Source organism: Patella vulgata, chromosome 3 (assembly GCF_932274485.2).
Source record: "Patella vulgata chromosome 3, xgPatVulg1.2, whole genome shotgun sequence".
Lineage (NCBI taxonomy): Eukaryota > Metazoa > Mollusca > Gastropoda > Patellidae > Patella > Patella vulgata.
The window spans coordinates 18,334,403-18,349,182 of NC_065881.2; the positions used below are offsets into that span (position 1 = coordinate 18,334,403).

The 14,780-nt window shown below is 35.3% G+C and overlaps 1 protein-coding gene across 1 annotated transcript; it reads right to left on the minus strand.

The window, feature by feature from the left end:
* Positions 1-210: 210 nt before the first annotated feature.
* LOC126815838 (ADP-ribosylhydrolase ARH3) lies at positions 211-7,649 on the minus strand. Its single transcript, XM_050541818.2, has 7 exons — positions 7,467-7,649; positions 5,703-5,823; positions 5,039-5,249; positions 4,543-4,772; positions 3,784-3,890; positions 2,859-2,944; positions 211-2,189 (listed from the first exon to the last, which is right to left on the minus strand). The coding sequence occupies exons 1-7, from the start codon at positions 7,606-7,608 to the stop codon at positions 1,983-1,985; spliced, it is 1,104 nt and encodes a 367-aa protein (XP_050397775.1). The 5' UTR covers positions 7,609-7,649; the 3' UTR covers positions 211-1,982.
* Between the last annotated feature and the right edge of the window lie 7,131 nt (positions 7,650-14,780).

Genomic DNA, 14,780 nt, shown 5'->3' on the forward strand with positions numbered 1-14,780 from the left:
TGGCTATATGACAAAGACTGGGTTCACTTTCTTTTCTCTTACAAGTGAATTAATAAATTGAGAGTGTCTATTAGTAACAACATTACAGTTGGATCTGACTCTGACTCTAGCTCCAGCTAAATTTCACTTTTCCCAAAAAATAATTTAATCATCAAAATATCTATTTTATTTAAAATAATCATCCAAATTATACATTCTTTATACAAGTGATTGATTAAAATATTTAAAACATTTACAACATTATTTAAAACATTTACGACAAAAATATGTGCAGCAAGATAATTAGGTAAGGTATGGTTATAAAAATTACTTAAAAAAGGAATCATATTGGAATAAATTATTAGTTATCACATATTCCTCTGCTTTGCAGATGAACAATATTTTATAATTATTCCTTATAAAAAAGTATGCAAGTAATGTAATAGACCTGATTGAAATTTGAATTTTTCTGACAATATCTAATTTTTCCATGCTTAATCCATGCTAAAATATTCTTAAATTGATTATTTAATATTTAATTGAGAAAACATCAAAATACCAATCAATAGATTATCTTCAGACTTGAATTTAATCAGATTACAAACATTTTAGGTGACATTGGTTTGCTTATAATATCATGTGCAGAGGATACTGAATGCTGCGAAATATTCAATTCATCAGAGAGGGAGAGAGAAAAATGGGGTTTAAGTTCCGCTCGACACAAACTTAGGTCATTTCGGGACTAACATATGGTTCAATTTTATTTCTGTAATTCACTTGCACGTAGGGATCTTTAGCAGTGGGAGAAAACTAGAGGACCCGGAGAAAAACCCAGGAGGTTGGACAAGTGACCCTATTCCTTACATACAACCGGGGAATCAAAACCACGCCAGTTGATTCAATGACAGACTTTATGATACAGCGCACACATGCTAACCATTCAACCATCCAACCTCCCTCCCCTCAATTCATCAGATCTTTGTACATCTTTGTATAGAATGAATAGTAGGACATTAAAACCCATCTCATTTCATTTATAGAATGGAATGGAACCATTTTTGTACTGATATTCATTTTAGAGATTCAATTTTGACAATACTGTAGTTTACAAGGGATTCAGAATCACTCAAATGACGATCAGTGGCTTTAATAGTAAGTATATAAAGACCAAACTCCACACAAAACAAAACCAACAAGACAAACTATACAAATATCGAAAGAAATAAACAACAAACATCAAATCAAGTGAATGCTTTCGGGGGCCAGCCGTAAACATCCACTCCACTGTACAGTCCCGGGCCTGTAATGATACAGGCTTCACTCAAAATGAAAAATAAAACAATGATTTACAAGTAAGACATAATGTGACTGGTCTTGACTGTTGTCATCTTCTGAATGGCTTCAAGTTAAAGGAGCTAAATCGCTAATATTTTGGACCTAGGCCTACGTCATGAGCTTAATAAAAGGAGCTAAGTCGCTAATATTTGGGACCTAGAAATTGACACAAATGGGTCGCAACGCATACAATAATGTAATATGAATGTATATAAATTGATTTACATTCAATCGTTTCTGTTTTTGCTGTAATTTCTAATCAGTTAGATTGGGCGACATACGTCAGTTTTCTCAATCGAATTTCAATCTCTAGCTTCTGGTTATTCAAGTCTGCGCCGACGGTATTTATTGGGCATGCTCTCCAGAAAAGATTATAGCGTCACCGTTTGACATGACTTGTGGAATATGCCTAGCCTCGTTTTTCGAGTCCCTTATTACACATAGCGCTGAAACGCATTATGGTACACGATTTGTGTACCAATTGTAAAATGTTTATTTTGTCTTAATAAATATTGGATATCAGAAGGCCATCTTTTCCCGGTAAGATCACAACATCAATGTTGATTTAAACCCACAAATAATTCGTGTTTTCAATGTCGAAGATTTTGGATGATACTGAGTTAGAGACTTAGCTACTTTAAATATAAACAAAGAAGGACAGTAAGTTTTTATTTGGACTTTGACACAAGTTCTTCTAATTGATTAGCATATTGTATAGCATCCGTCACACCCTCACAACATGTCTGCCATGATTTTGGTATAGCTTCTATCCCATAATAAGCTCCAGCAATGGCTCCAGCCATGGTAGCAATTGTATCTGTATCACCATTTAAACTTATAGCATATATTATGGTTTTCTCAAAACTATTTCTGTCCTGTAATAAATAATTTCATGATATTAAATTAATCATATGCATGTATTTATGACTGTAACTCACAGAGTAGCCTACATCCATGAAATTGATCATTTTAGTTTAACCTGCGAGTTAATTATCTCAATCCCATAAATAGTTGCAGTCGAGTGAAAAAGGGTATTTTGGGCTACAATGCATGCTCCAATTACATAAGAATATACCTAAACCAGTTATGAGAGCTGAAACTTATTCATTGTGTTTAATTACATCACGATTCTACTCACACTACCTCAGTTGTTGGGACGGACCGGATTAAATTCTGTGTCAATCATTGCAATTCTGTCAATTCGGAACATTCCGGACTAACAATCGAGTGTCCGCAAAATGGACTAAGTAGTACCTGATATTTAAATTTTGTGTCCAGCATATAATAATAAATGACAAAAGACAAATGTGTCAGAAAAACTTTGGATTTGTACATAATGTCTTTGGGGGTGCCTTATTTCCAGGCTTGAGAGTAGAACCCTTACAGAACTTGTTTTGAAGCCAGCTGGTTGCGATAATGCGTTAGAACATGCCATACTCTGCTCCCTTAAGGGATATCGGACCACAGGAACGACTTTCTACACACAAATAATTAACATGGTCCCCACTGGGACATAAGAATTATGTTACCGGTAATTACTATACCTTTAATTCCCCTGTCATTGGTTTAGAAGATCTTAAGAATGAAAAAACAGCAGCAGGAACAGAACCAAGAGCTGATATATCATTTCCTATAATAAGAATGAGGGGTTGATATATAATTAACCAAGAAAGGAACCAAGGGCTAACATTAACTATAATAAGAACCTAGGGTTGACATATTAACTATACCAAGAATCAAGAGTTTATATATCATTAACCATAATAAATGAAATGAAATGAAATGGGGTTTAACGTCCTACTGTTCTGCTCCTAAACTGGGCTAATGAAGACGGGCATACGCCATACAGTGTGCTATGAGGGAAATTTTGCTCGGGCAGCGGCACTATGGCTTTCCCTTATATCGAATTCCAACAGCCAAGGGATCTTTTACATGCACGCCAATGTGTACACGGGACCTCGGTTTTTCGTCCCATCCGAACGACTAGACAGCTGTCCTTGTCAGGCCTAACCATAATAATAACAAAGGGTTGGCATATTATAATAAGAATCAAGGGCTGATACCATTTTCTATAATAAGGATATAAAAATCCAAATAAGGCCACGTTGCACCGACTTGAAATATTGTTCTTTGGGAACACTGATTAAAAATTTTGTTTCCTTTTTGATCACTTTCAGAATGGAATGGAACCAGGTTTAATATTTTTGTCAACACGATACTTCATTTATTTTGAGACAAATATATGCTAATTTTTATTCCTCTATTTAAGTGTGCAATGCTAGGGAGACAACAGCATTTTTTTTTCAACTCTTCTGCCTTTGATTTTCAACCTTCAACCGGTCTTGAACCTGTACACCAATATTTCATTCCATCTGCAGAAATGATGGTTAAGACGGAAATAATCAGAAACTTTTCAAAAAACATTCATCCAGACTAAAAATAACATTTTATTTGGCAAAATCTAGTTACCTAAGACATCAATTAATTCTTGTACTGTCACTTCCTTCTCTTGATTTAAATATTCCTTTATTTTGTCTAATTTATAACAGTATGGTTTATCACGTTTCTCAGATGCTCTGAAATAAATATGCAAATTGAACTTCTGTGTGATTTTTCTCCTCCCTATATTGTTAGCAAGAATTTTATGGCACCAGTCACTCTGTTTCAAGAAGCATTAGTGCTCTGAAGAAGGAAGAGTCTTTGAAAGTGGTGGTGGTGGGGGGGGGAGAGTCTTGGTAACAACATTTTGCCTGATTTAACTAAAGTCACACTTGATTAACAATTTAGCCCCCAAAACCAAGGATGCCAAGCTCTAGCGTTGTCTAGTCTTGTTAAGTGTGTTTTTATTAAGAAGTCAAGACTCAGTCTATCATCAACATGTCACACTATTGTATAGCAAAGACTAAGTTAATTTTGTTTCCATGGGAACATAAAATGTATTAATTTGGAGAATCTTCTTATTAGCAAAAGGGTCAATTGGGGCAACTACTATAATAGGTTGATCAATTTAGGACGTTTGGAAAATAGCATCGGACATGTCCCGAATATACGGGCGAAATCCCATCTCTGGATTGATGAGCGTACAAAGTTTCATAAAGATACCTTGAACAGTTTATGAGATATTTGGAAACAAAACTGGGACAGACAGAGACTATTTCAATACCTTTTCCTTAAATTTGATCGGCATATGATAATAAAATGTAAATTTATATAAATCAAGCAGCATACCTTGTAGGACGTTTCTGTTTCTTAGTAGGAGTCGGTACTTTAGTTTTTTTTAACTCTTCCTCTTCCAGTTTATCCATGTAAGATTTGAGATTATCTACAAACAAGTCTGTATCTAATGGTGTTGTATTATCTGTATGTAGTGCTAGATGTACAGCCATACATTGTAATATGGCACCTTGAATAGCTTGTTCATGAGAATGGGTAATTTCTGTTATTTGCCTTGTGAGAGTCTGAAAAAAAAAATCAGTAAGATAGGTAACATGTCAACAGAAGGTAAGTTGTTTGAGCAGTCAAAAAAGGTTTGGTAATGGGAGCATTCACGTGATTCGAGTGGTTTGGGGCGGTCTAAGGAGCACTAATCACAGGCGGTTTCTGGAGGTTAAAGTGGTGAAAGGTTAATAAAAGCAAATTCTCTATGTTGAACAAGTTTCACTTAGGTAGGGTACCCCACATAGTCATGATAAAAATTATTGATTCATTATTTTGAATTTAATACCTGTACATAAGAAGGTTCTTTATTATAAGAAAATAAAGCAGCAGGAACTATTCTCATTGAGCCACCATTACCAAAAGAACCCTGACCATCAAACTGTTTTCTGGCTGGTTCGTACAGGTCTTCTAATTCAGGATTATCCAGTAATTGAAAAACTGTTGTAACATTTCCACCATATCCTCTGTCAGGTTCACTTTTATATTCTGATGTAAATCTGTAACAATAAGAGATTGATTTAACATTCTACACCAGTGGTTCCCAACTTTTGTTCATTTCAGAACCCTGTGGGAAAATTAAATAAAACAAAATAGGGTTTCACATTTTACTTTTCTGCACCAATGGGCTAATAAAGACAGCTGGTCAGGTCTAAATATTAAGGCCAACTGCAGATTGCGTAAAGGTCGCGAGATGTAAATATGAAATCTGCAGGTGGCCTTTATATTTAGACCAAACCCATTTAACACCCAGACTGCGGTGCTACAGCCTACCCTGCACCACTGTGTCAAAACCACACTGGAAAATCATGAGACGCTTTTCAGAATTGAACTCAGGACCTTCTGGTTAGTGAGCTAGGGCCTTAGTAACTGAAATACTGTGGCTCTCAGTGACAAAAAAACAACAACCTAAAACGCCTCATAATAAGATATTAAATTCTCTATAACCCTACCTTTTTACCATGTCCTTTAGTTGAAAACCTTTGTATTTTATTAATGAACCCGCAACACTTCTGGCCATAGCTGTATCATCAGTGTAACCATACAGTATCTCTTCTTGTTTACCTTTTTTACCTGAAGAAAATCAATATTGTTGGAGAAATGGGGTTTAACCTCCACTCGACACAAACATATGGTCATTACGGGACTAACATATGGTTCAACTTTATTTCAATCAGTTGCTTGCACGTTGGGGTCTTTAGCTGTGGGAGGAAACTGGGGGAACCAGAAAAAACACACAAAGATGAACAGACACCCCTAAGTACTCCTTGTCACGTACAAGCAGGAAATCGAAACCACGCTACTTGACTGAATGACAGACATTATAATCTAAAGTGCACGTTAGACAATTCGGCAACCCAACCCCCTTTGTTGTATCAGACGTGTTTAATCACAACCATAGAGTGCAGGCCAGTCTTTAACCCTTTAGCACTTGGACGACTCCATAACACCTGTAATTAGGGCTCCTTTACTAGACCGTCCCAAACCACCAGAGTCTTATGAATGGCTGCAGCGCCTTCAAGAACTAGTATATGTTTCTACTTCTACAACACAGATATTTAAACATCTAAGGAATAGAAGTTTTGTGTGGTTTCGACAGGCCGTAGTACATGCACCAAATGCTAAAGGCAAAGGGACAAAGGGTTAAAAATGGGGAGACTTAGGAATTTTATATTTGCACACTGAATCTCATGCAACTATATGGCGTTAATTGCATTTTCGCACCAACTATACTACGGGTGTTCGAAGGCGATATGCGAATTGATTAGATCATAGATGGTACAACGGTATAGTTACTTAAAGGCTCAATACCACTCTTGTTGTAACTGAATAATATGTCCCAATCTTTATTCTGGTCAACAAATTGTACTATTTTAGAATATTTCAATTAATTGATGATACAAATTTCATCTTAACACACCTTATTTAAAAATTTTGAAAAATTCAACATAATGGTTTGAAACGTCTAACGTAAACCTTTTCAAATGAAACTTCGATTTAAAATTATTTTCGAACCCTCTGGACATGTAAAATAGGATGTAATGGATAATTTACACAACAGGTAGGACACTTAAACATCTAGTACTTAGATAGAGATATTATTTATTTTCTGGAGCTTTCAAGCCAGCAAGAGTGTTATTGTCCCATTAAAGGAGCTAAATCGCTAATATTTGGAACCTACAAATTGACACAAATGGGTCGCAATGTATATAATAATGTAATATGAATGTAAATAAACTGATTTACATTCAATCGTTTTCGTTTTTATTCTTAATTTCAAAGCAGTTATGTTCGGCGAAATACGCCAGAAGTCTCAATTCAATGGCAATCTCTGGTGTCTGGTTATTCCAGTCTACACCGATAGTATTATTGCGCATGTTCTCCAGATAAAAATATGGGTCACCGTTTGACATGACTTGTGGAATTTGTCTAACCTCGTTCTTCGAGTCGCTTGTTACAAATTGCGCTGAAACGCGTTATGGTACATAATTCGTGTACCAATCGTAAAATGTTTATTTTGTCTTAAATATTGGATATCAGAAGCTCATCTTTTTCCAGTAAGATCACAACAACAATGTTGATTAAAATTGACAAATAATTCGTGTTTTCATTGTCGAAGGTTTTGGATGATATTGAGTTAGTGACATAGCTACTTTAAGTAACTACTACTACTAGTACACCGGCGGTTTGATAAAGTTAAATAATTGACAGCATACCGCCAGAAGCTTCTATGGAATATATAGTGTTTAAAATCTCAGACAGGCTAATTTCTCCCCCAAGCTCATAAACTGCACCAATACAATCACCAAGGACTGCACCAACAAGGCTTCCTTGAAATCTAGAGAGAAATTTCGACATTGTTGTTATTCTTTACTTTTACTTCTAAGTTCTACTTTCACTTTCAGTAGTAAAATATTGGATAGAGTTATCTTCTCTAATACTCGATTATCCAAAAATAGGTTGGGCGATAGTAGGGAAATGAGTAAATACGAGCGGAGAGTACGAATAATGACACTAGAGGAGTAATTTAATTAATATCCACAAAGTATATTTTGTTTTATTGAAAAAGATACTAGACTAAGGGCATTTATAACCTAAAAATTTATTTTGTTCTAGGCTTAAAATTTAAAAAGAAAACAAAAAGTAAATTTATTAGTTATGTGAACACTATAAAATAAAAGAGGTATCAAAATCCAAAACTGACCATGACACATATAGCTAATATTAAACCCCACAATTGGATTAAACTTTAAATAATTTTTAAGGCGATGATAAATTTTCTCACGATACCATCCTTTAATCAGCACTCAATGACTGTCATTAAAAATTTAACTATTTTCATTTAAATATGTTCTCTTATAAATTTAAAACAAGAATGACAACTCGAAACTTGATCATTGTCATTAAAATGCTTGTGACTTTTAAGGGACATAATTAATAATATTTCCTTGGAATAAATGACTTTAAATTCGACGCCGTCACCCCAACGCAAGTCTTAATGAGTGCAAATTTTATGTGGAGTCCTTTGTGAAATAAATACTTTACATAATTAGACACTGTGATACCACAGAGACGAAAACTGGGAATCCAGTTAAGCTCTCTTTTATTTCTAACTATAAAAACTTTTATGTATTTAGCGAAGTGAAAATGTAATAAACATCTGATTGCGTTATTTGACCAGAAGTAATAAATTGAAGTGAACTTTGTTCTATTCGTCATTTAGAGAAGATCTTCGCGACAAGAATGGTAAGTTGGAGTGTTTGGTTTATTTTCTTTGGTTGTTTTTGTTTCATTTCCTTTCAATTTTTTAAAGAAAAAATTCTCAAAAATTGTAGCCAAAATGATATTTTGTATCAATCCATAACATTTATAAGATCCCATCTATTGCAGTCCCAGTGGAGGAAGGCTATAAGATTATTATTAGAAACCAAAATTAATATTAAAGTTCACCCACCCCCTCCGTTTCCATGGTTGTTTGTGTGGTATATACGATATTAATTTCAAAAGATGATATTTTGGAACACATACGATATTAATTACCGTACAAAAGTTGGCGTGTTTACGATGGATTAGATATTTCGTTGGTTAAGGATGCAGTATGTAAGAGCTAAATATGTCTATTGCAGGTCTTTTTTTTCTAGTTTTAAGTTACATAAATTATTATTTAGACATTTATAAGCCTATAATCAACATCGGATGACTTAGATACTGAATGGATTAGATTAGAACAGTTTCGCCATTTAAATATCTAACAATAGAATGAATAATCGATAGTTTGTTTATTATCGTAGTAATGGTGCTTGACAATCGAGACTGTATTGTCAAAACTTTAAACTCTTATAAATTCGCTCAGAATAAAATAATTTGACCTAAATTTTCAATATATTATTCATTTTACATTATCTATTTTTGAACTAGTATAGCAAGAACGACCAACTCTTCATCTAAATCTTACAAAATGTATCTTTCAGATTTACTGTTTTCTTATCTTTACAGATTTTATCCAGTTGTGTTTTAATTCCTGTGTTTATAGCTGTATTTGTATCTGGGCAGGATCCCCATGGTGTTCCAGAACCTTCGCCTTCACACGTGTTACACCAAACTAATAACAAACGAATAGGAAAATTAAATCTCGCAGACCAGTTTGCAGGGAGTAAAAACCAATATCACCTCCAAAACCAAAAGGCGCACGGAAATCTTCTTCAACATGGCGCGAAAAAATACAAAGGTGGAGATGCTGGAGGACGAAAGTTTTCCGCTGCTGGTGCCTTCGGTGATCAGCACGAAAACAAAAAAATTAAAGACAACGAACAATTTCATAGTATAAGTGGCAAAAACGGTAAAAAAGCAGCTAACAAATCATCAAGTAGTCAGGAGGGGGGTTCGATCTCAGCAAGCAAAGGTATGGGAACAAAGTCCGGAATGTCTGACATTTCATCTCAAAATAAAACGCACAAAAAAGATTACATGCTTACAGATACGATCCATTATGGCTTCGATAAAAAGTTCAACCAGGACGAAGAACAAGACGGCATGTATAAGGCAAATAAACATAGCGATTCCCACAGTCTTGACGATTTACATGATAAACACAAAGACTTTAAGAGTCAGCGCGGTTCTTCAGCTAAAGCTTCCAGTATGATTGGTTCGCAGCGGGGTATAAAAGAAAGTTCTGAACAGGCTCATTCTGGTGCCCGTTCTATGAAAATGGGGGATTTCTTTGAAAAAGAGAATAACAGAAAGCGACAAGGAGCCCACAGTGATCTTTATGGTTCCAAGTTAGACTACAATGCAGGCGGCCATGGTTTTTCTAGTGAAAAGGGGGGTAGTTTAAGTAAGAGCGGTAATTCTTACGACGTGAAAAATAAAAAATCGAGCAATGAGGTTGAAAAAACACAACTTGGACGACAAGGAGGGGAATTCAACCAAGCCGCAAAGAATAAAAACTATGGTCTTAAACTATCCGGAAAACACAGTCAAAATCTGCGCGCTGGAGCAACTATGGTTGGACAGTCCACAAAAGCAGTTGCGGGTATTGGAATCGGGACCGGGAAATCTCTATCGAGTGAGGAAAAGAACTTTAATGCCGGTTCGGGAAAGGGTTTCTCAACCAAAAACAACGAAAGAAATGACAGCAAAGGCAACTACAAAGATGGTGAATCGCACGCAGATCATGTTAAGAACAACAGAAGTAAACAGGATTCTTCTCAACAGAAAGCAGCACATGATCGACAATATGCTGATGCTTCTAAATTCTACAGAAATAACGATTCCGCTAATTCTAAGTCCGGAAACCTTCGTGGAAGCGAAAATTCAAAAAGAAATCTGGTGGATCGAGTAAAAAATGAAAACGAATCAAAAACGTTTCACACTTCAAAGAAAGTTAAAGGTAAGAAATGTTTATCTGTTATTGTTATATAGCAGAAACCACACAAGATAAACTGGTATATATTTACTTACTAACTAATTTCAAATTGTATAAAGAGCCAGGATGACTCAATGTGAGTGACTGGCTCAGTACTAATTCACTCAGCGGTTCGATCCCAGTGTTGGTCGAGAAAGTTCCTTGTGGTTTTTCAGCGTGCCCCCTCTCCCCCCCCCCCCCGGACCTTCGTCAGTGGTGCAGGACAGGGGGTGTATACCTTGGCATGCAAGTAAAGGAACCCTTGAAAGTTGGAATTCTAGGAAGAATAGGCGGGAATGCCGCCGTCAGGTGCAAACTTTCCTTTATTATTCCGTTAACAGATTATGTTCATTAACCCGGTTGGTGCAGCAAAGTAGTACGTTAAACCCCATTTCATTTCATATTGTCTAATTATATATTTTTTAAGTCCGCACGATTTTCATAAAGGAACAATATCATAGACTAAAAAAGATACATCGAATTTCAAACCATACACAATAAAACATATTGGTCCAAAAATTATTTCGATTAATCAAAACGGGTGTTATTGTAATCTATCTTTCATTTTTGTGAAAATCCCTTATTCATTTCAGGAAACAATTATGAACGACTGGATTTTGATAGGAAGAAGCTTGAAAAGGATCGCGCTAAAGATGCTCAGTTTAAATCATCGGATGGAAAGAAATACAATTCAAAGTATCGTAAAGTCGATAATAAAGGCAATCATTATACCGGTGCTAAAACCGCGGCTCAGCAAGGTTATAATACAAAAGACTTAAACAAAAAGGCGCACGCTGCTTCTGCATTACAGAAAAGCGCTGCAGGCGACAGACAATACAGGGCTAAAGATAACGGTCAATTAGCGTTTAATAGATTTGGAGAGGGACTCGATGGTTTCGGCTTCAAAGCCGCTAAAGCGAAAGAGGAAGCCGCAAAGAGAAACCAAGACCACGGGATTCACAGCACTGGTTTGAGAGACCGACATTCTAAAAACTTTGACTTTAGTCGAAATAAACCATCGTACGCTGCTCCTCAAAAACATATAATAAATCCTACACCCCATCCATTTATTAGGAATGATAATCAAGAGTTTACTTTCGGTTTTGGCCAGTCGAATTTCGACATTCCGAGTCACAATTTGGGCAATGCATTTTCAAGTTTCCATAATCCGTTCGGGTCAGCTAGTTATGACACTTTTGGGAATTACAATGGGAATTCTGGTTCTTCAGGACAAAATGATGCGAAACATCGTTTGCCAAAGACGCAGCAGTTAGAAACGTATCAAAGGCGCCCAGCACGTAATTACAGGGGGCGTGTCAATTCAAATACAAAGGCTAAACGTTATAATCATATTCGCGGCACAAATAAACCACAGGCGCGCACGGAGAATGGAATTTTTGGAAATTTTGAAAGTCTATCAATGTCCAAATTGTTCTCGGGAAGTGTTTTTGGGCCGAGTGAAAGTTTATCAACTTTTGATGGTTTTCGAAAATAAATATAATATTGTTAGAATGTCAACCCTTTTAAAGATATACATGTACAAATCTATACAATATTATCTGTAACATAAATGTACTTCTATGAAGATTTCATTTTAATCTCAGATGTTTTAAGATTTTAAAAAGAAATAATAAGTTTTATAAGGCATTGCGATCACGGTTTTAGAATGCTATAGTTTGTGAATAGGGTTCCGCTGAATTGTGATAAAATGTCAAATAATGTGTTATGTCGGGCATGTCATCGTGAAACAAGCACTATAATTTGAAGAGATTTGCATATCAAAACGTCCGATTTAAGCGTAATGTAAAGCGTTTGTTGGACAATATCTAATTTTTCACCGATAATTCACTCTCTCTGAAATGTATTCAGATTGATTATTATTATTAAAAAAATGGAACCAAAATATCAACGGTTGATAAACTCCCGTTTAATATTCAATCGGTTTAAAATGATGCCCATCATTTATATTACCCAACAGTTATAGTTGATTTCATCGTCTGCATATGATGCCGAATTTGCAAGATTTTCAGTTCTTCGTATCTTTGTAAATACTGAAGAGAATTGAACTGTGTTTAGAGTGACAATCCCTTTAAAGATTTATATTTCACAATATTGTATATTTAATTTAACGACCATCTGCTTTAATCTTACTTCTGCATTGTGAAATGGGGAAACTGTTAGATGATAAAACGCACGCAGCGTTAAATTCGTAATGAATTGATTTATTGTATACCTATTAAAATGCCAAACTATTTTATATATTCAAAATATTTTATATTTCATACATTCAAAATATTTTATATTTCATACTTTCAAAATATTTTATATTTCATCCAGTCAAAATATTTTATATTTCATCCAGTAAAAATATTTTATTTTTCATAATATTTGTCCATATCCATGATATGAACATTCATCTGTTTTGTCTCTTTCTGTTAATTTTTGTCAAGAATTACAACGTCACTTTATATGTTTGTAATGCCATACAATTAACAATTTCTACGTTTCGTTTGTTTTTGAGGGAGTCACAGTGAATAAGGCGTTGGCTCACTAACCTGGAGTTCCCGGTTTTGACAGTCGACCGAGATAATTTCTCGTGATTTTCCCGCGCCGTTTCCCCTGGTCAGTGGTGTATAGGACGGTGTTCCTATCAAGGGACAGCGTCTAGTCGTTGGAATGGTGGCGGGGTGTGGGTGGGGTGGGGTGCTGTGGAGTTTAGCTTTAAAATAGCATGTCATATCGTCTTGTGAAATAGTTTGTTATATAACTTGCTGTGCCAAGTCTTAATTCAGCAACCAATGAAATCCAAACAATAATTTATTATCATGATGTACACACCAGCATGATTTAGGGCTAAACTATGATGGAACCACAGTGTATATTTGTTTATTAAAAAAAACATAGACCTTATAATATAAATAGAACATTTATTTAGTTATCAGATCATTAATTTGTAAAGTTAAGTTGTAATATGTTAAATAAATTTAAATGAAACAATGTATGAGTGTGTTTTAGTAATGAATGCAATGGGGTTTAACGTCCTACCTTTCAGCACCAACCGTACGCGTTAATGCAGACGGGCATATATAGTATGCTATGGGGGAAATTTTGCACGAACATCGAAGCTACGTACGGTCTACTCTAATTATTTCGAATTCCAACTGTCGGGGGTTCTTTTACATGTAAGCCAATGTGTACTCCGGTTTTTAATCTAGACCACCTCTGCATTCGGGACATTTGTATGTGGAAAAGCTTCCGAGTGGATATATATTAAGAGGTCCAGGCGCGGGGGGTGGGTGGGGGCATTTTTAAGGGGATTTGTTCGGCATGGAGAAAAACAACTTCGGAATTCCGGTGATCAGGTTCAAATTGCTACATGTCACTGCTCTTCCTCTCCACGTAAAAAATACCAACGTTTTAGTAGATACGGTCCATGGTATTAGCTACCGGTACATTCTTGTTTCGGTGCATAACACATATTTAATAGAACTGAATGCAACAAGTCTCTGCGATATAATATAGGAGGAAAATTGGTCAAAAATTTGTCTTTTTCTGTTAGTACTGGTAAATTTATGGTCATGCGTAATGTAATCCCCCCAACCCACACCCCACGACCAGATATATCCCCCCACCCTTAGTATTTGTAAGTTTTACTATCTGACTAAAATATTTAAAGGGGTTTTACAGAATGAAAATATAACAGAATATTCGGGTTTTCATTTCTCATTTTATATCTTGGTTTGGTTTTTTTGCTTCTTGTGTGAATATTCTATTTGGTCGCATATCGTTTGTAGTGAGTAATTATATGGGTGGTATAAAAGAAAGGAACAAAATGTTATATTAGGTTTGTATGCCAAGTCTGAATAAAATTAGACAGGTTGAAAGAAGACGGGTTAATCCCGTTTTCTTGTAATTTTGAAATAGATTTGTCTCCCATTGACCAGAATTATCAATGTTTGCAAATTATTCCCCTTTAATATTCACCTTTGTAGCTATAGGTGGCGCTCGACAAATACATCGCTTATATCAAAAACAATATTAGTAAACAGTGAAAATACATTAATTGAAGATATAATAACAACCGCATATCCATTTTCAGGATATTATATGATATATTTGATAAGCA